The following is a 21,742-nucleotide window of genomic DNA, read 5'->3' as shown; positions in this document are numbered from 1 at the left end:
TACAAAATGATAGTAAAACAGGGAAAACTCTACTACCAACTCTATGTTCAACTCCTATTTATAGGAGGCTGAAAGTACAAAAAATACTAAGGCTATACAATACGCTTCGTAAACAAGATGCCTTAGCAAATATATATAAAACATACGAAATGAAAAATACACAGAATTTGACATATTACAATACATTTTGACTTTATAGGTTTGAATAATATGATATACCATAACATAATTATTCTGGAAGTCAAAACATGCAAAATTGAAATGATAGTCCAGTGAGCCTTGCCAGGGTTCCCCTGATATCTGCTGACCATGCTCAAAGCAACGACCACATCAGGACGAGTAAAAGTCATAGCATACATGATCGAGCCTATAGCGGAAGCATATGGTACTCGACTCATCTCAGCTATCTCAGCCTATGTACTCGGGCTCTGAGTCTTACTCAGTCTGGCGTTACTCTGGATCTGTAATTCTCCTTTCTTGGAATCATGCATGCTGAACCTATTCAACACCTTATCCAAGTAGGTACTTTGACTAAGTCCAATTAGTCTCTTACTCCTGTCTCTCAAAATCCTTCCCCCTAGGATATAGGCAGTTTTTCCAAGGTCCTTCATAGCGAAACACTTCCCAAGCTAGGACTTCACCTTCTGCAAAGTCGACATGTAATTTCCTATGAGTAGTATGTCATCCACATACAATACCAAAAATCTAACTATATTCCCAATAGCCTTGACATATACACAAGACTCATCTTCACTCCTCGAAAAACCAAAATCTTTGACTTTCTCATCGAATCAAAGATTCCATCTACGAGGTGCTTGTTTCAATCCATAGATGGATTTCTCAAGCTTACACACTCTGTTAGGGTACTCAGTACTGAAAAAACCCTCTGGCTGACTCATGTAAACATCCTCATCCAACTATCCATTAGGGAAAACGGTTTTGACATCCATTTGCCATATTTCATAATCATGAAATGAAACAACGGCTAGCATAACCCTAATAGACTTAATCTTCGCTACTGGTGAAAAGGTCTCATCATAGTCAACTCCCGGAGTTTGAGAAAAGACCTTTGCAACCAGTCGCGCCTTATAAGTTTGTACATTCCCATCCATGTCGGTCTTCTTCTTGAAGATCCATTTGCACCCGACTGTCTTACAACCTAGTACATTGTTAACCAAGTTCCAAACTTGATTGTCAAACATGGACTGTATCTCGCTATCCATAGCCTCTTTCCATTTAGCAGACTAGGGGCCTGCCATGGCTTCCTTGTAGCTGTTAGGTTCATCCAAACTTACCAGTGTACTATCACTGATAAGTGTATCATCTTCCGCAGTAATATGGAAACCATAGTAATGCTCAGGTGCATTCCTAACTCTAGTGGAACGCCTCATAGGTACAGACTCGTCAGTTCGATCAATATGAGTTTCCTCCGCAGGTTGATTGCTAGGGTTTGAGGTTCCTTCACTACTTGACTCTTGAATTTCTTCAAGATCAATTTTCCTCCCACTGTTTCCTTGGCTTATGAACTCTCTCTCGCGAAAGACTCCTCTCCTCGCTACAAAGACCACATTATCATTGGGTCTATAGAAGAGGTAACCAAAGGATTTGTGTGGGTAGTCGATGAAAATACACCTCTCACTTCGAGGTTCGAGCTTATCGTGAGTCTCGCGCCTCACGAAAGCCTCGCAACCCAAAATCTTGACGTGGTCCAAATTGGGAATTTTCCCAATCCACATCTCATGTGGTGTTTTGGCAACCTTTTTTGGTAGGGACTAGACTAAGGATATGGGCGGCAGTCTCTAAGGCATACCCCTAAAATGAGATTGGTATCAAAGCTCGACTCATCATGTAACGAACCATGTCCAACAAGGTTCGATTACGCCTCCCAGCCACACCATTAAGTTGTGGTGTTCTGGGAGGTGTTAATTGTGAGACAATCCCACATTCCTTAAGATAGTCAAGGAAATATGTGCTAAGATACTCACCACCTCGATCAGATCGAAGCATCTTAATCACTACAAGAAAAAAGGCCTTTTACGATGCTCATTGCGCGTCGTAAAAGGCTCAGACGACGCGCAAATGCGTGTCAAGGAAGGCCCTGTCATAAAGAGAGACGACGCGCATTTACGACGTTCATTTACGACGCACAATTACGACGCGCGTTTACGTCACGCAATGCGTATCAAGAAAGGCCCTGTCATAAAGGAAGACGACACGCATTTGCGTGTCGTAACCTTACGACGCGCGTGTTAATGACACGCAATGCGTATCAAAAAAGCCCCTGTCAAGAAAGACCATGTCATAAATGAAGATGACACACATTTTTGCGTATCGTAATTTTAATTTTTTTTTAAAAAAAAAATTTATTTATGGATTTACTTATTTTCATATTAAATTTGCATTTCATGTCACATAATGGAAAATAAAATACCATATACAAGTAATACAATGCATTGCACAAAAGTTAATGTTATACAAATAATCATTCCAATAGTAGACAAAATAATTAGATACAAGAAATATGAAAAACTTGAAATCCCTGAGATTAATAGTTCTAACAGAAACTTCATGTGAGATACATACAGTTGGACCAGTAAGTAAGGATGTTCCTGAATCCACAGTAGTAGCACAAGAACATGTATACATCTTCTGCTACTTTTGAAGGTCGTCATGATAGCTGTTATGATTTAAGCATATATAACAAAAAACCAATAAGTGACTATGAGAATTTAGATAGCGACAAATCCAATTTAAATGGACGAATGAGAAACAATGGACTTTAAAAACTTACATGTAACAAAATGATCAAAGGCTTCATGGTATGAAAAGGATACATATACACACATGTTGGTACCGGCTCACGGAGCTCTAATTCCTCAACAGATATGACCGTGCTTGTATCTGTGTGAACCATTGAATCATCTCCATATATGCCTAACCACCTTCTTCTTCTCCTTGCATCCTTTCCCCATCCATGGATTGTATCTCTTATACTTTGTGGAATTAATGTTGCCTAGCTTGTAATTCGTACCCATCTGTGTACAATAATACACTGATCATGTTACTATATCCCATATCATTGCGACATTGTCATATAAGTGTCTGTATATGTCAGAGTCTCCCATATCTTTTTGGATATTTTCATGAAAAAATCATACCTGGGTAACTAGGGAATAGAGTGGTGGGGTGATATAGCTGCATAAGAATTGGCCCACAAACCTGGATAATGGAAACAAGAGATAAGAATACTTAGAGGTTTAATTTTGTATGAAATTCATGTCAAAATTGAAAGGAACTTCATTCAAACCCTAAAAACAGGTGTATGTACGCGAGCATGTGGTTCTTGATGAAAAAATCATTATAATTGAATTTCCACTAGAATAACAAAAGTGCATAGTTGATGTATAAATATATAATGCCAACTTTTGAGATGAAAATATGTTAGGGGATTAAGTAGAAGAAATTACCCAGAACCAAAAGAAAGAAGCAAGCTCAAACGCTTTCTACATACGAATTGATCATGAGTTATGAAGTTGTTTTACTAGCCCTAAAAACAAACACTTGATGGAAATGAAGAATCAAATGGAAGGAAACTACACAAACCAGGAATTATTGTATGAATTCAGTAGGATAAGATTTGCAAAGCACCTGTAAGGTAAAAGTAAATAAATAAAATAAAACTTAAAGAGAATAAGTACTTAAAAGTATATTTGCTGTAAATAATAATCAATACCTCAATGGGAGTAAGCATCTTTTTTTCACTAATTTTATCATATTTCTGCTTAATTCTTGGTGCCAGCTTTTAACCCCTGCCATGGAAGGCTACAACAGCATACACATATTTCATAACATAAGCTAAGATGATGATGTATATGACTATATTCCACAGATTTCAGATTTTTAGTCATTTCACCACAGATTCATAGATTTCATCACAAATAAGTCACAGATTAAATACATTCAACTGATTCAAGTATACAAATAAAATAAAAGAATGTAGAAGGATTGTAAGAAAAACATACCTCACTGCCTTTTGGTATTGTTTGCATAGCACGTAAAGTTGCCATTCTGCCTTCAAATACAAGAACTGAATTTGGAGAGCAGCTGTAAAATCAAAGTCATTTGTTAGTTGATGTGAGTGAAGTTTCAAAGAAGAAAATACCATTTTTACCCCTAAAGTCACCTGTGATTTATAATGGAAATGAAGGGATATAGTCTAGTTCCAAATGGTATCAGCTCACTGTCACAAATTGTATGTGCATTGCATGCAAGCTGTGTGCGATTAAAATAATATGTATTGTGATGCTAAGTTTCAATGGTTTTTGTTGTTAAACTTGACACATTTTCATAAAGATAGTACCTTGCGAGATAAAAGCTCACGAATTGTGTTGGCTAAAGGTATCAGCGAGTCCAAACTCATGCTTTCTAATCTGGAAATCAATAAATACCATAAAGAAGTCAACTTTCATATTGTTGACTTTTAGTTTTAGTCAAATTGAAAATTTCGAAACAGAATAAGGTTACCTTTCTGTGATTTGTCCAGAAGTTTCTTGCTTTTTAATGAAAATATTTAATTTTACCTGTGTCACAAATTACGATATTGTCCTGAAAAGTTTCGATTCTGTTTCTGATTCCGTTGATATTTATCTAATTCCGTTTTGACAAATGGAATGGAATTGAGTGAAAGATCAAGGCTTGACACGTTCCCTAATGAAGAGCTCCAAGGGTTGAATCTCACCAGTTAATGCAGGAGCCTCAGCAACAGTGACTTTGTTTACACAGTGAGAGAATGAAAAGGGTTCCCCTGGGATTCCGAGTGTGAATTCATTAGATATATCCGCATCTGATACAGCTTTTCTTGATGTCCGAAGCTTATCACTGCAAAGTCATTCAAGAATGTGAGTAAATTATTGTTTTACCCTTTTCATTTACAACACAGACAAAACAAGTGTAACATACATTTCTTTCTCCAGTTGTTTTCGAATGAACTCTTTTGTATGTGCAGTGACTTTATCCACCTTGTTGCAAAGGATAAGAAGTGGAATTTTCCTCTTGACAACACTCGATTTTGTTAAAATGTCATAGAGATACCTTTTTGCAAACAAAACAATATATGTTAAGATTAATATCCATAAAAAAACACATATGGAATTAAGTTTCAAATCATTATTAAAAAAATAAATTACTCTGAAACAGCACGACAATTGGGCAAGAATTCCACTGCATCTAGAACAAATACTAAGCCAGCTGCTCGAGGGACATATTCGTCCAATTTAGGGCGCAAACGTGAGTGGCCAGGAACATCAACAAGGTGAACAACCTTAATCTTGCCTTTCTGCAAAACAACATATTACGAATTTGCCCTCATTTAGGTTTGTTAAAGAGTAAAGAAAGTAGCTTGTTTACCTTGGAGGTCTCGGAATTGAGGACAAAAAGACCCTCATTGGGTTCCATTGATGTAACGGTGCCTTGATGAGAAGAACCATCACGAAGCTGTATCAAGATTGTGTTTTTGTCAAAACTAATCATAAATCATAATCTTACCTCAACCCAATCTCCAGCCTTTGCTACAATTCTTTTTATAAATACATCACCAGAACTGTAGCCAAATTCCTACAAGATTATTGATACAAGACAATGAGCAAACAACAAAACACAGAACTAATCAAAGATATTTATAATCAAGAAGTGAAATCGCACCTGAAGAATGGGAGGAGCCTTGAAGATCACAATATCTGAAACTTCTGGCTTCCAAAAGATGTATGAAACCTAAATCAATAACAGGCAAAAACTCAAAATCTTGCATACAATCACTATGTGAATTGAAAAGCCAAAATGGCGAAATTGGCAACCATCATTCATATAGTGTGTAATAAGGTTAGAATTGGGATTATACCTTTTCGGCTATTATGCGATCACCCACATCAAGGGTAGGGCTCATGGATGCAGAGGGGATGGATCTTGAACTCGTCGTTGCTGTCGGACCGTACCCGGCGACGGGATCTCGGTCGGGATTCTGGAATATACGAGGACGAGAAAAAACCTCGTGAAAAATTCGGCATGTATTGGATTTTCCGGAGGCGGTGGCTAGGTTTTGGGCCACGTAGCCGGAGTAAGAAACAGTGAATCTGATCACCATACACACAATTTTGATTAACAACAAAAAGATTTGGAAAATTGCTTCTTCGGTGATCAACTGTTGTGACGTGAAAAGAAAACTCACAAAGAAAGAGATCCCATTGAAAATGAAGGAATCAGTGAGATTAGGAGGGTGGGGTGGAATCGAAGGGTAAGATTAGAACAAGAGGGGAAGAATCGGGAGCTGAAAATTAGGGAAAATGATGAAATCGAAAAACCCCAAAGCTGAAAACAACCTGAGATTTCCTCCGGGAAGCGATGGAGAGATCTCAAGGGTGTGGAGACGAAAGAGACTTCCGGTGAAAAACATTGTGGGTAGGTCTGTGTTCAAAATTGATAGATTTTTTTTTCAAAATTGATAGGGGGTTGTGATTTTTAGGCTTCAAAATTGATAGATTTTTTTTCGATTCTTTCAAGTTTGAATCAGAAAATGAGAAAGAGTTAGGGAAATCAAGAGTGCAATGCTCGTCCTTGTTAGGTTGAAGATGAAAGATAGATAGAAGATAGAAAAAAAGGCGGGTTTTCAAAATTTTGGGGATTTCATTTCCCCCCTTGTCTACTAAAAGCGCGCTTCATTAAAATTATAAAGCGACAGGTACAGACGACGCGCGTTTAAGATAAAGCACCCTCCGTGTTTTTAATTTTTTTTCTTGAGACACTAAATTAAGGGCACGCAATAAAGCGTGACGTAAATCCTTAAAATTTTTGGAGAGATGACACTATTTTAAGGGCACGTCCTTTTGCGTATCGTTAATTATCGCGTGTCGTAAAAAGCGCGTCATTAAAGGTCTTTTTTCTAGTAGTGAATGTTCCTGCCCAGCTGATTCTCCACTTCATGTTTAAACTCTTTGAACTTTTCAAAGGTTTCTGACTTATGCTTGATTAAGTAGACATAACCATATCTACTATAATCATCAGTAAAAGTCACATAGAAGTGGTTAGCATCCCTTGTGGCGGTTCTGAAGGGCCCACACACATTAGTGTGTTCGAGATCCAACAAACATTCACCCCTAGCACAGGTACCGGTGAAGGGTGACTTTGTTATTTTTCCTAGTAAACAAGATTCACAACTATCATCTGACTTTAGGTCAAATGACTCCAAGACTCCATCCTTTTGGAGTTGACCTATGCATTTCTTTCTAACATGTCCAAGACGACAATGCCATAATGATGCTTTATCCAAGCTAGTGGAAGAATCAATACACAACACATTATTTCCTAGGTTATCTACAACCGAAACAATTTCATATACACCATCACAAGGTAATGCTTTTAAATAAAGAACATTATTTTAAAAAAACATTAATACCACCACATTCATTATCAAATGAAAAAGTAAATCCTTGTTTGTACAAACCGTGAAAGTAAATAATATTTCTTGCCATTTTAGACGAGTAACAACATTTATTCAAATCTAATATTAACCCACTACTTAGCAACAAAGAGTAAACTCCAATCTTGGTGACATGTGAAGCTTTCCTATTCCCCATGATCAAGTTTATCTTCCCATGCTCCATATTCTCACTTCTTCTTAGTCCCTGGAAATCAGAACATATGTGAATACCACAACCAGTATCAAGGACCCAAGAATTAGAATATGGTGAGTTATTAGACAATATAGTGTAAATACCTGCATGGTTGGGTTTCACTTTCCCATCCTTAACATCTTGCAAGTACTTTGGGCAGTTTCGCTTCCAGTGCGCCTTTTCATGGAAATAGAAGCATTCAGCCTCTTTAGGGTTGGTAGAAGGAGTGACAGAACCACCTTTGGTTCTACTTGAAGAGGAGACATCAAGAGACTTTACCTTGGTACCCTTCGAAGGTCTCTTCCTCTTTTTCCCTTTACCTTGCTCGAAGGCCAGAACAGGGGTGGTGGTAGGAGTAGGAGTGGTAACAACTGATTTACCTTTAAGACTACTTTCGAAGGTCTTCAAAAGTCCTTGAAGTTTGCTAAGTGTAACCTCCTCCTTGTTCATATGATAGGTCATTCGGAACTGATCATAACAAGAAGGTAAGGAGTGCAGTATGATATCAATAGCCAACTCCGCGGGGAAGTTCACATTCAAATTTAGCAAACGGTCAAGAAACCTTTTCATTTTTTGCATGTAGCCCGTGATGGGTTCACCATCCTTCATCCGTGTTGTTATCATGGAGGAGATTATTTCATATCGCTCTTGACAAGCATTCTGATGGTATCTTTCCATCAAATTTTGGTGCATCTCAAAAGGATAAAAGTCCTCATAGGACTTTTGGAGCTCGGCTGTCATCGTGGCCAGCATGATACATGCCTTTTTAATGGCATCTCTCTCATGAGTCCTAAAGTCAGCGATCTCCTCTGGAGTAGCAGAAGACTCATTAAGTTCCTTCAACTCCTTGTCGAGGACATATTCCTTGTCCTCATAGCGAGTGACCATCCTTATGTTCCTAATCCAATCATTGAAATTAGTTCCATCAAAGATGACTCTCCCACAAAGGTTCATGAGAGAGAAGGAGCCGGTAGAGTTTGAGCCAGAAGCAACATTATTGGAAGACATCTGAAAAAGAAGAAAGACAAGTTTAGATTATATATATATATATATATATATATATATATATATATATAAATAGTCCTTAATAAGACACCCAAATGTAATATTAAGGCTAGGACCCAACACAATATTTCATAACTTAGAAGAGAGATGATGTAATCCAAGCTATAAAATATTTGAAGGTAGGTGAATGACGATTCACCAACTTCAACCATGAAAACAAAATGTATTATTAGGTTTTAATTGGTTTTGAAACTCTTAGATTCTTTTGATATTCATTGAACTTTTCAATGGCATGTTTCAATCTTGATTGTGCCCTTCAAGTTTTGTGACTAGGATGTCGAGGATCAGTGGATCACAAAACAAGGTGTGAATAACCATGCAAATATACTTGGTGCTCTTAATTTTTATCACCTAGTCGATATGCCGGTTAACCAAACGCGCTCCACCAATCTATGATAAACCTTAAGCCACCCTTTGCCAACCTTTTTAAATCCAAGTTAGTGTGCCAGTTAACCACACGCGCTCAACTAACGACTTAAGCGAGGTGCAAAGTGTAATTTCATGGGTTAGCACCAAATTCACATTTTCCTAAAGTAACTAAGATTGGGAATTTATAAAACATTTAGTTACTTTATAATAATCATTATACTTTTAATGAGAATTAAAGTCATTGTCCTACCCGTTCGACTAACGACCCTCCACTAGTCAAGGAAGAGGTGGGTGAGAGTGGACACCCATTAAGTTGCTATTTTATAAGAAACAACCTTATACCCCCCTTATAGACCGACTTCGTGAATGAGGCCTGCTAACAATATAACGACTTGATCTTATATATATATATATATATATATATATATATATATATATATATATATATATATATATATATATATATATATTATTAACTTATAATACTATAATGTATAAGGGTTGAATTTTAACTTTTAAAATTCTAGGGGTTGGAACTAAAGTTTTCTAAAGTGACTTTACATGTTCCAAAACCTGAGGGCAAGCTTTGTAAATATTCAAAACTTTTCAACTTCATAACTTATGAGTTAATGGTTTATTAAAATGAAGACTCTTCATTTTATGTAACTTATGTGTTCTTTAATGGACTTTAAAAGAAATGACTTTTGGTAATCCATAACTTGAGGACAAATTATGGACTCCATTAAAAAACGTCTAGATCAAGAATTAAACTAACAAACAATTTGCAAATAATTCATATGATCTACCAAAACTCATAAGTGTATGAATATTCATATCAACAATTTCAAGAATCATATAAACACACAAAAAACATGAAATTCTGATAATAACCTTTGAAATTGGATTAGCATAATCATTATCACATCAAAAATAGGTTTTATAAGTCCAAAACAGTTTAGTGTAATGATTCTAGTCCAATTCCATATTAAAAACTCGAAAATCTGGAAATTGGAAGACCAACTCGTTGAGTTCTATAAGGAACTCGGTGAGGTCATGCTTTAACTCTTGAACTCGTCGAGTTTTGGCCATAACTCGTTGAGTTTTCAGTTTGAGTAGATTCTTAGTTTTAAAAAATAAGTTGCATCAAGTATAATTGAAAACAACCCTAGGCTCTGATACCATTGATGGGTTTTGAGCATTCTAACACTCTTATGGTGTACATGCAACCCTAGAAACCTTAGATCTATGTTTTCTCTATTATACATGCAAATTTGATTTTTCCAAGGTTTACATCCTCACTAGCGTGACATGGGGTAATTGTAATACCAAAAACTAGTAGAATGACATACCTTTCTTGTGGAGTTGATTCCTTGAAACCTTGTGAGCCTAGCACCCCAAGTGTGATGCCTCAAATGTTTCAAACAACACCAAGAACTGTCACACCCCCAAACCAGACGGCGGAAACGTCCGGGGGTGGAGGACTTCATTTGTAGTATCACAACACATGCATAATAGTAATCAGAGTACAAACAACCACTGTATTTAATAAGTATAAGTATTTACATGTGTTCCATCATTGTATATTGAAACCAAAATAGTTATACAAAAGAAGAAGACAGGAATCAAATAGCTCCATCTTCTCAAAAGCTTGGGGAGTACCTGTCTACTGGTTCTCTAAGAATACAAGTAATTTGAAAATAGAGTATTAACATAAAGTTGAGTGAGTGCATAAGTGTTTGTATTTGAAAGAATGTTTTCTGTTTCTTGAATATGTAAACTGTTTCCAGAAAATCCTATATTTTCTGTTGTATATGAAAAGTAGTTTTAATCACATAAAATCGTTATGTTTGTAAACCAATGTTATGTATTTGTATTCCCTTTTGCAAGGCTTGTAAATGTGAGTGTGCCTGGTTCCACCAGCTGTTATTGTAAACTGTAATGTAATACTGTAAATTGTCTCTTGTAAAACTAGTACTTTGAAAATGTACTTATGTTTTATTAATTATACACTAACGTATTCTTAATATCTTTTTAATGAGTTATTATAACCATAGTGAGACTAGATGGCCTGAAACAAATGCTTTGTAGGCATTTAAACTATTGATAACAATTGTCACTCATTGACGTGTATGCCCGACTGTAGCTAGCAGCCTGAGTGCGGGGTTGTCAATCCCAATATAGATCTACACACAACTTGTTTCGATCCCCTGATTGGAGATTCTGGTTATAATATCAGGACTTTAACTATATTGTTTAAATGAATTAAACAACCAGAATCAAATGACTCATAAAAAGAATATAAACGTTACATGTATAATAGTTATGAAAACCCAATCATCCACAACTAATTATTGATTGTATATTCCTGAATTAGTATTCTTAACATGTATTTGAAAGTTGTATACACTTGATTTGTTTCGAATCAAACCTTTGTTTCTTGTAAAACGGTGTATTCTAGTGTACTTGAATCATGAATTAATGTTCTATTTATCATAAATTATACCTATTATAATTTATATGTACTTTCTAAATTGATATTTACTGTTCTTGAATGTAACCTCTTGCTCAACATGTTACAAAGGGTATTTAAAGTAAATGAAATAACTTTTATATTTATATACATATACAATTATACAGAAGTAAAATTTTAACGACATTCGGACAAATAACATATACTATAAGCCCACATCCAAATAAGGAAAAGGACCCATAATGAGTTATCAGTCCTAAGCCTTTTAAATCTTATATATATATATATATATATATATATATATATATATATATATATATATATATATATATATATATATATATATATATATATATATATATATAGATGAAGTGGGGAAAAATATAAGTTTATATAAGAGGTTAATATTTTGAAGTATTTTTGATGATAATATCATTTTATCATAATTTGAAATCATTTGTTTGTAACACAAAATTTCTTGTGTTAGACTTGTATCCCCCCCCCCCCCCTTAAAACCATAAAAATTATGAAAATACGGGGGTATGAACTCACTTGATAAGTGGTGATTTGGATAGCGTTTCGTTTTCTGGAAAGGAGTTTATTTGCTGAAAAACCAGATTTACGCGGGCAAAGTTTTGACTGGAGAAGGTTGTTTTTCTCGAGAATCTTGGCGCTTCGAAGCTTGCTTAGGGTTTTAGATATGATACTGGGGTTTTGGGGGTTGTAAGTAAGTTTGTGGAGTGAAAAAGATGAAAAAGGATGGAAAATGGTGTAAAAATGGGGTTAAAACCGGAGGATCTCGCAGCTATATATAGGCCGAAGCCTCGGATCCGAAGGAAGGGGGAAGGGACGTGTGTCTAGGATAGCTGGCGCGGGGGAGACTTCGCATCGGACAGGGGGCGAGGTGCGTCGGATTCTCACTGGGCCACGAATTCGATCGAATCAGAAGCGGACACGGGGCGACACAGGGTGGTCTCGCATGCGAGGCGACGTGGCCGGACATGCACCATGCAAAATTTTCCGGTTTTCAAGGATTTCTCGATTTTTGAGCCAAATACTTACGAAATTCATAACTTTCGCATATGAGCTCCGTTTTTGACGTTCTTTATATGCACGCGTAGGTAAAATTATACTCTACGACTTTCGTTTAGACTTTATCGGCTAATTTTGATTTTACTTTTAATATTTTTATTTTTAACAGACCTGGACAGGAAAATTCGTTAATAATTCATAACTTCTTCATCTGACGTCCGTTTTTGTCTGTCTTTTTACCGTTGTACTACTATTGACGAGACCTTCAATTCTCGTTTAGGGTGTGTTGGCTAAAAATCACTCGATCATTATTTCAAGTTTTTAGCTGTATACCGCTATACTGAAATTCACAAAAATCATAACTTCCTCATACGAAATCAGATTTTGACGTTCTTTTTTTTTTTTGAAAGTTCTCGGTTTAACGTATTATACAACTTTCATTTAGATTGTTAAGGCTAAAATGCCTTTTATTGAAAACTCACTTTTTATACTGAACAGTGTTTTGCCGGTTTCGTCGCGGATCTTCGATTGGTCATAACTTCTTTGTTATAACTCGGATTTTAGTGTTCTTTATATTTTTGGAAACCTTGTTACAGTCTCTACCACTTTGTTTATCCCAATCGAGATTATTTAATACTTCATTTTTGAGGTTCGATTATGTAAATGTACATAGTATGCTAAAATTTCTCTTTATTATTTAAAAAGAACTACAAATTGACCTATCTTATTACATAGTTTTGAAATAACGGTTTGTTACATTATCCCCCCGTTAGAGAGAATTTCGTCCTGAAATTAGCATTACAGGTGGACTATGGAAAAAGATGTGGATATTTCTGTTGCATTTGATCTTCCCGCTCCCAAGTGAATTCAGGTCCCCGTTTTGCCTTCCAGCGAACCTTCACTATCGGGATACGACTTTGTTTGGTTTTCTTAACTTCTCTGTCTAGAATCTCTACGGGTTCTTCCACAAAGTTTAGGCTCTCATTTAACTCGATTTCCTCGAGTAGGATCACAAGAGTCTCGTCGGAGACACTTTTTCAAGTTCGAAACGTGGAAGGTAGGATGAATGTTACTTAGTTCTTGGGGTAGTCGAAGTTTGTAAGCTATAGGACCGATTTTGGCAAGAATCTCGAATGGTCCTATGTAACCTTGGATTCAGTTTGTCACGCTTTCCAAAGCGTATCATGCCCTTCCAGGGTGAGACCTTTAACAAGACGCGGTCACCAACCTAGAATTCCAAGGGTTTTCTCCTTTTTTCAGTGTAGCTTTTCTTTCTATCTCTGGAAGCTTTAATTCGCTCCGAAATTTGTACAATTTTCTCTATAGTTTCTCGAATAATTTTCAGACCAGTGAGAGAATTTTCAGGAGTTGGACCTCTAGCTAGCAGCGTGTCACCCACTTCAGCCCAACACAGAGGTGATCTGCACTTGCGGCCATAGAGGGCTTCGAAAGGAGCAACTTTATGCTAGTGTGATAACTATTGTTGTAAGAGAATTCGACAAGGGGAAAATGAGTATCCCATGCCTTTCCAAAGTCTATCACGCAAGCTCGCAACATGTCTTCTAATGTTTGAATCGTCCTCTCACTTTTGTCCGTCAGTTTGTGGATGGTAGGCTGTACTCATGTCCAACCTAGTTCTCAGAGAGTTTTGTAAAGACTGCCAGAAACGAGAGGTGAATATGCTATCTCGGTCAGAAATAATAGATATTGTCACACCATGCATATTGGCACGCCGTGCAGTCTAACAATCTCCTTGAGGTAAGTTCTTGTTAGCTTCTCCATCTTGTCGGTATCTTTTATTGGCAAAAAGAGTGCGGATTTGGTTAATCTCTTGACGATTACCCAAATAGTATCATAACCACCTGATGTTTCAGGTAACTTAGTTATGTAATCCATTGTAATCCACTCCCACTTCCATTCAGGGATTTCAGGTTGTTGTAATAAACCTGAAGGTTTCTGGTACTCTACCTTGAGTTTGGCACAAGTAAGGCACTTGCCCACGAAGGTAGCAATTTCAGCCTTCATGTTAGGCCACCAATATAGTTTCTTGAGGTCCAAATACATCTTGTCTAAACCTGTATGAATGGAGTATCGGGTTTTGTGTGCTTCATTCATAACCACGTCTCTGTAACCACCGAACTTTGGTGTCCAGACTCGGTTCATGACATAGTAGACTCCATCATCCTTGACTTCGAAATTCTTATCCATTCCCCTCAAGGTTTCACCTGCCACGTTTTCAGGTTTTAAGGCCTCGAGTTGAGCCTCTCTTATTTGTATGGACAGATGTGAATGGATGGTCATGGTCAACGACTTTACTCGACGTCCCGAGTATTCTTATCTGCTAAGGGCGTCAGCTACTACGTTTGCTTTACCAAGGTGATAAAGAATTTCACATTCATAATCGTTCAGTAGCTCCACCCATCGTTGTTATCTCATGTTCAACTCTTTCCGATTGAAGATATGCTGGAGACTTTTATGGTCCGTGAATATTGTGAATTTCGTGCCATATAAGTAATGTCTCCAGATCTTCAGAGCAAACACTACTGCTCCTAGCTCAAGGTCATGTGTTGTATAGTTGACCTCATGCGTCTTAAGTTGGCTTGAGGCGTAAGATATAACATTTCCTCTTTGCATAAGAACACACCCAAGCCCTTGATTAGAAGCATCACAGTACACTACAAAGTCCTCAGTCCAGTCAGTTAAAGACAAGATCGGTGCACTGCATAAAGCCCGTTTCAGTGTTTGGAACGTTGTTTCTTGCTTCTCTACCCAACTAAAAGTTACACCCTTTTGTGTCGGTGTTTGGAACATCGGATTCTCACTGGGCCAAGAATTCAGTCAAATCAGAAGCGGACATGGGGTGACACAGGGTGGTCTCGCATGTGAGGCGACGTGGCCGGACATGTAGCATGCGAAATTTCCCGGTTTTCAAGGATTTCTCGATTTTTGAGCCAAAAACTTCCGAAATTCATAACTTTCGCATACGAGCTTCGTTTTGACGTTATTTATATGCACGCGTAGGTAAAATTATACTCTACGACTTTCGTTTAGACTTCGTCGGCTAATTTTTATTTTATTTTTAATATTATTATTTTTAACAGACCGGGACAGGAAAATCTGTTAAAAATTCATAACTTCTTCATCCGACGTCCGTTTTTGTCTGTCTTTCTACCGTTGTACTACTATTGACGACACCTTCAATTCTCGTTGAGGTTGTGTTGGCTAAAAATACTCGATCTTTATTTCAAGTTTTTAGCTGTATACTACTATACAGAAATTTAGAAAAATTATAACTTCCTCATACGAAGTCAGATTTTGACGTTCTTTTTATGAAAGTTCTCGGTTTAACGTATTATACAACTTTCATTTAGATTGTTAAGGCTAAAACGCCTTTTATTGAAAACTCACTTTTTACACTGAACAATGATTTGCCGGTTTTGTCGCGGATCTTCGATTGATCATAACTTCTTCGTTATAACTTGGGTTTTAGTGTTCTTTATATTTTTAGAAACCTTGTTAAAATCTCTACCGCTTTGTTTATCCCAATCGAGATTATTTAATACTTCATTTTTGAGGTTCGATTATGTAAATGTACATAGTATGTTAAAATTTCTCTTTATTATTTAAAAAGAACTACAAATTGACCTATATTATTATATAGTTTTGAAATAACGGTTTGTTACAAGAACCCTTGGAATAACTTGAGAGAAGAACGCTTCACCACAAAATCGGCTAGCCCTTCTTGTTCTTTTCTAAGTGCCAATTTTGCTAGCCTATGGGATCCTTTTATAGTGTGCCACATGTAGGGTTACACCATGTAAACCCTAATGTGCATGGCTTTTCATTTCCCCCATGATCCATGGGTTTTAACCTCCATGGAGTATCCATGGAGCACCCAATGGGTCCTAGCCCAATCTAGTGAATCATGAACCATAATCCCACTATATAAGAATGAATGATTTACAAATCAAGTCTCATATATTTAATTAGTCTCTTTTGATCACAAAATTAATTCCAAATTAATTCTTGATTAATATTAGTTAAATAATATATTAATATATCAGAGCTTATAATATATTAATCAAACTATAAGTGTCCTTTTCTTATTTTGTCTATCCAAGTGTTATGATGCCATGCAACCCAAATAGACCATGCCAAATCGGGTCAAATACATACGAGAAATAGTTAGGGACTTAGACACCTTATCTAACAAGATCTAGAAAAGTTTGCAACATTAAGCCACATAAGGCCATAACATGGCTAGATAACATGATAAACACTAGAAAACTCAACTTCTTGTACAACTCAACCATGAGCCCGAAATCATGATAAAACCCCAAAATAATAGATCCAAAACAATAGCAAAGAAAGGTATAAACTTTATACCTCCAAATTACTGAAAAGGGTGGGGAGATTCTGGATCTAGGTCTTCTCTCCAAGCTATGCACCTTCAACTTTAAGGATCCTCCAAAAGTGTGCAAAATATCAACTCTTAAGGCCCTCCACAAGCTCACACACTCTTAAGGAAGATGATACACTCTTTTAGGGTTTTTTGGATAGAGGAGGCTCGTAAGGGGGCCAACCAAGAGACTTAAGGCCTTTAAATAGGGTGCAACACCCTAAAAATTATGGTTTCCTTCCCTGCCACCAACTAGTCGAGTTGAGGCACCCTAACTCGTTGAGTTGGTGCATTAATTCTTGCGGCCAAAACCCACTCAACACGTCGAGTTGAAGCCTTCAACTCGCCAAGTTCAATAGGAAAAATCACAATTTAAGGAAATAAATTCATACCAGAACTAAGCGTTACAGTAACTTAAACATCAACACATCATTAACACACATTATTGACTATCACACAACTCTAATCCCTTTGTAGTTACCTACATGTTAATAATGGTGAAATAGCCTTTACAACTATTTACACCATCAATCGTCATCGTACTCCCATCTTCCAAAACAAAATGCACATACAAACACACTTTATCATAAAAAATAATGAACAATACAAAAATGACCCTAAGTTATACACGAATAACAGAAATGTACACTAATAAAACGATTAACAATATACCTTATCACTACACAAAACAATTATGGGAAGAGTCTCAGTTAACTTATATTTTCAACACGTAGTGGATTCTGTATTTAAGGTTCATACAAAATATGTGATTTACTTATTATTTCGTTGGTTGTGAGGGTATTTCATGTACACTATAAGAAATTATAAAAATTAAAGAAGATTAATTAATCATTAGACAACAATGCACCACAACATATTCTTGGGCCTAATTAAAGAGTACAACAAATTTCCATAATAAGAAGGAATAAAATTGCATAAGAAAACCACCTATAATTTCTTTTGGTATAGTCCAACTCTACGATAAGTTTTTGGTATATTTCGTCTTCTATAAAACGTACTTGTAAAAAAAGAAAAACTTCAACGTTGTCCATTGATGAAGACAAAATGCATGTCTAACTTCCTAAGGTTATATGCAAAATTCTCAAATCGACCAAATACAAGACTTAGAATGATTTCGTGCATATTTCATTAATATCTTGTTGGACATCCTTATCAACTTATATCAACTAATTTATAACAAAAAGGTGTCTTTATTCAGAAAACGTTGGCACAACATGGGTGAACGCAACAAAAGGCAAAAAAAAAATGTCCTAAAAGAGAAAAATCCATTTACAACAATGAACACTCAAGGTTTTATTAATATATATATATATATATATATATATATATATATATATATATATATATATATATATATATAACTTTATAGTTATATCATATCATTTTATTTTAGATTTGTGCTCCCATCATTGTTTATGTTTAAACTTAATTTGATGTAAATATATAATAATAAATATTACTTTTCAAAACTTACATTAATAAATAGATCTTAATACTTTCCATAACACAAATGTTTTATATCATGGTATTTTCTTAAGTATCTTAACTTCACTAAGAATGAAAGCAAGCTTAAAAAGTTGATTGGTTTAGATAAACGAAATGCATAAACACATAATATGAACTACAATTTTAAGTACTTAAAATTTAAAGAAGTGTAAATGAAGCATTTGAATATAGATCCAGTGGCATTATGCATGTCATTGCAACCTTTTTTTTCAAAAGTTATAAAAAAAAAGACCCATTTTTTCTAAAAAGGGTTTGGAAATAAACCTCATATATAAGCGTGTAAAACATGTATAGTTTTCTAGATTAACAAAAATGATAATAAGAGATGTATCCATAGAACAACCATATGAAGCAATTTTTAAGCCTTGAAGCAAGTTATTAAGATAATTTGAGACAAGGAGCCAATTTCTGGCATAGTTAGTTATGGAATAGGAATCTCTATGTTTCTATGCTCAAGGAAAAACTTTAGCAATGGGAAAGCATCTCTATCAAGGCAAACCTTGCTCTAATAATCCTAATTCATTCCTATTTGTAGATGATGGATTTCATTTTGTGTTTTAACTATTTATAATTAGTTTGTTAGAAATTAATTATCCCTTAACAAATTCCAAAGAAAATGTCACTTTCTATGGGTGCCCACTTGAAATACGAAGCCACTGATCATATACATTCACGACTAAATGCTCTATATATACTTTTTATGAATAACGAAAGAGTGACATCCTTCAAATCTTTCACATTTATTCCTAGCAAGAGATAAGAAATGTTGCCAATTATTTCTTATGTGTTGAGTCTCACTGGCACCACCATCTTCAATGTCTCTCCCACCATGGCTGATAATGAACTTAAAACCTACATTGTTGAGTTAACTTCACCCCAAGGAAAATACTTTTCTCAACCTCAAGATCGTGAAGAGTGGTACAAATCACTTCTATCTGAAAGTGCCTCCATCTCAAATGAGAAACCGATCATGGTTCATATGTACCACCACGTGATGACAGGATTTGCTGTAAAAATGTCAGAGTATCAAGCAAAGGTGATGAAGAATATGAAGGGCTTTTTGTCTGTAAGACCTGTGAGAGTGTATCAGTTACACACAACTCATTCCCCACACTTTTTGGGCTTACACCAAAACTTAGGGTTTTGGACGGATTCAAACTATGGGAAGGGAATCATAATTGGGGTTATAGATAGCGGAATCACTCCTCGGCATCCTTCGTTCAATGATGAAGGGACCCCACCTCCACCGTTTAAATGGAAAGGCAAATGTGAAGTAGCAGGGTGTAATAACAAGCTAATCGGGTTAAGGAACTTTCATCCCTTTAGTAAAACGCCAGTCGATGAAAACGGCCAGGGAACTCACACTTCAAGTACTGCAGCAGGAAGTCACGTACACAACGCGAACGTATTTGGAAATGCAAATGGCACTGCCATTGGAATGGCACCATTGGCACACGTGGCCATGTATAAAGTGTGCAGTTCAGGCTGTTCAGGAAACGCCATTGCAGCAGGCATGGATGCAGCTATTGAAGATGGTGTTGATGTGCTTTCACTATCACTTGGTGGAGCTTCCATCCCCTTCTACGACGATGTTATTGCTACGAGTTGCCATGCAAAAAGGGATCTTCGTGAGTTGTTCAGCAGGTAATGGCGGGCCTCGTACTTCATCATTATCAAACGAAGCCCCATGGATCCTTACAGTTGGAGCTAGTACGATTGATAGAAGAATAAGAACAACGGTGTATCTGGGGAACAAAAAGTTGTTCGACGGAGAGGCAATAAACCAACCTAAAGATTTCGATCATAAGCTTCGGCCCCTTGTTTACCATGCAAATGACACGAACCCAGCAACATATTGCTTGAATGGATCACTAGACCATATTGATGTCAAAGGGAAGGTGGTATTGTGTGATGAGGGTTATAGTTCTGGACTTGATAAGAGCATCGTAGTAAAGGCTGCCGGAGGAGCTGCCGTGATTCTTGCTAATCACAAAATTGATGGGGAGACTACAGTTATAGAGCCTAATGTTATTCCTGCATCAATTGTCGGTTACGCGGAAGGAGTTCAGATAAAAAACTATTTGAATTCGACTACTTCCCCTATAGCAACCATCCTCTTTCGTGGAACTATAGTCGGCATAGATACAACTCCAGAAGTGGCTTCTTTCTCTTCAAGAGGGCCTAACTTGGAAAGTCCTGGAATCCTGAAACCAGATATCATTGGTCCCGGGGTTAACATTCTCACATCTTGGCCTATATTGATTGATAACAATACAAAGGCCAAAGCAACATTTAACGTTATAGCGGGCACATCAATGTCTTGTCCTCATCTCGCCGGCATAGCAACACTGCAAAAAAGCGAGCATCCAGATTGGTCGCCGACTGCAATCAAGTCTGCAATGATGACCATCGCAAGTCAAGTAAATCTCAAAGGGCTTGCCATTGTAAACCAAAAAGACGCAAGATTCCTCCATGCAAACGTGTTTACCATTGGTGCAGGTCACATAAATCCATCAAAATCCAACGATCCAGGGCTCGTGTTTGATATCCAACCCAATGATTACATTCCGTATTTGTGTGGGTTAGGTTATACTCCCATACAAATCGAAATGATCACTAAAAAGAAAGTTTCATGCTCAAAAACTATACCTGAGGCACAACTAAACTATCCTTCTTTTGTGGTTTCACTTAAAAAATGTGATACAAAAACATACTCAAGAACAGTTACAAATGTTGGTATGGCAAACTCGACTTATACCATCAGGGAAATTTCTATACCATTTGGGGTAAAAGCTAAGGTTGCTAGTTTTTCTCAAGAACTCATGTTCACAGCAGTACACCACAAGTTAACATACAATATAACTTTTACTCGGGATAGTACGGTTGAGGTGATGGGTCATTACGGCCAAGGGCATATGACTTGGGTTTCCAGTAAGTACTCGGTTAGGACCCTATTTGCGTTCAAGTTTGAATGAGTCTGTATGATGTTTTAAGAATATAAATTATAATATTATATGCAACTTTTGTGTAGGTGATCATCGATCTTATACAACTTCTTTATATCATATCATAATGGGAAATAAAAAAGAGGTCACTAACACCTTTCAAATTCCTCTTAATTTTGCATTCAATTAATATATGTTAATTAAACTTTTCGTCTGTTGGGCACTTAGGCTATATGGTATCTGTAATTTATAAATTATGTGATCAAGGCTT

At 36.5% G+C, this 21,742-nt stretch overlaps 1 protein-coding gene and 1 pseudogene across 1 annotated transcript; one reads left to right on the top strand and one right to left on the bottom strand.

Moving 5' to 3' along the window:
• Positions 1-4,687: 4,687 nt before the first annotated feature.
• LOC128126919 (uncharacterized) lies at positions 4,688-5,529 on the bottom strand. Its single transcript, XM_052765098.1, has 4 exons — positions 5,407-5,529; positions 5,187-5,335; positions 4,960-5,091; positions 4,688-4,878 (listed from the first exon to the last, which is right to left on the bottom strand). The coding sequence occupies exons 1-4, from the start codon at positions 5,527-5,529 to the stop codon at positions 4,689-4,691; spliced, it is 594 nt and encodes a 197-aa protein (XP_052621058.1). The 3' UTR covers position 4,688.
• Positions 5,530-19,289: 13,760 nt separating this feature from the next.
• LOC111911390 (subtilisin-like protease) lies at positions 19,290-21,501 on the top strand (annotated as a pseudogene).
• The last annotated feature ends 241 nt before the right edge of the window (positions 21,502-21,742 follow it).

Source organism: Lactuca sativa, chromosome 6 (assembly GCF_002870075.4).
Source record: "Lactuca sativa cultivar Salinas chromosome 6, Lsat_Salinas_v11, whole genome shotgun sequence".
In the NCBI taxonomy this organism is placed as follows: Eukaryota; Viridiplantae; Streptophyta; class Magnoliopsida; order Asterales; family Asteraceae; genus Lactuca; species Lactuca sativa.
Note: the sequence above shows the minus strand (reverse complement) of the source record. Positions and strands in the feature narration are given on the sequence as shown.

Coding starts and splice junctions, on each gene's coding strand:
- LOC128126919 (XM_052765098.1), bottom strand. CDS start 5,529: ATGATTAGTTTTGACAAAAACACAATCTTGATACAGCTTCGTGATGGT. Junction 5,092..5,186: donor AATTGTCGTGCTGTTTCAGA/GTAATTTATTTT, acceptor GTTTGCAAAAAG/GTATCTCTATGACATTTTAA. Junction 4,879..4,959: donor AAACAACTGGAGAAAGAAAT/GTATGTTACACT, acceptor ATGACTTTGCAG/TGATAAGCTTCGGACATCAA.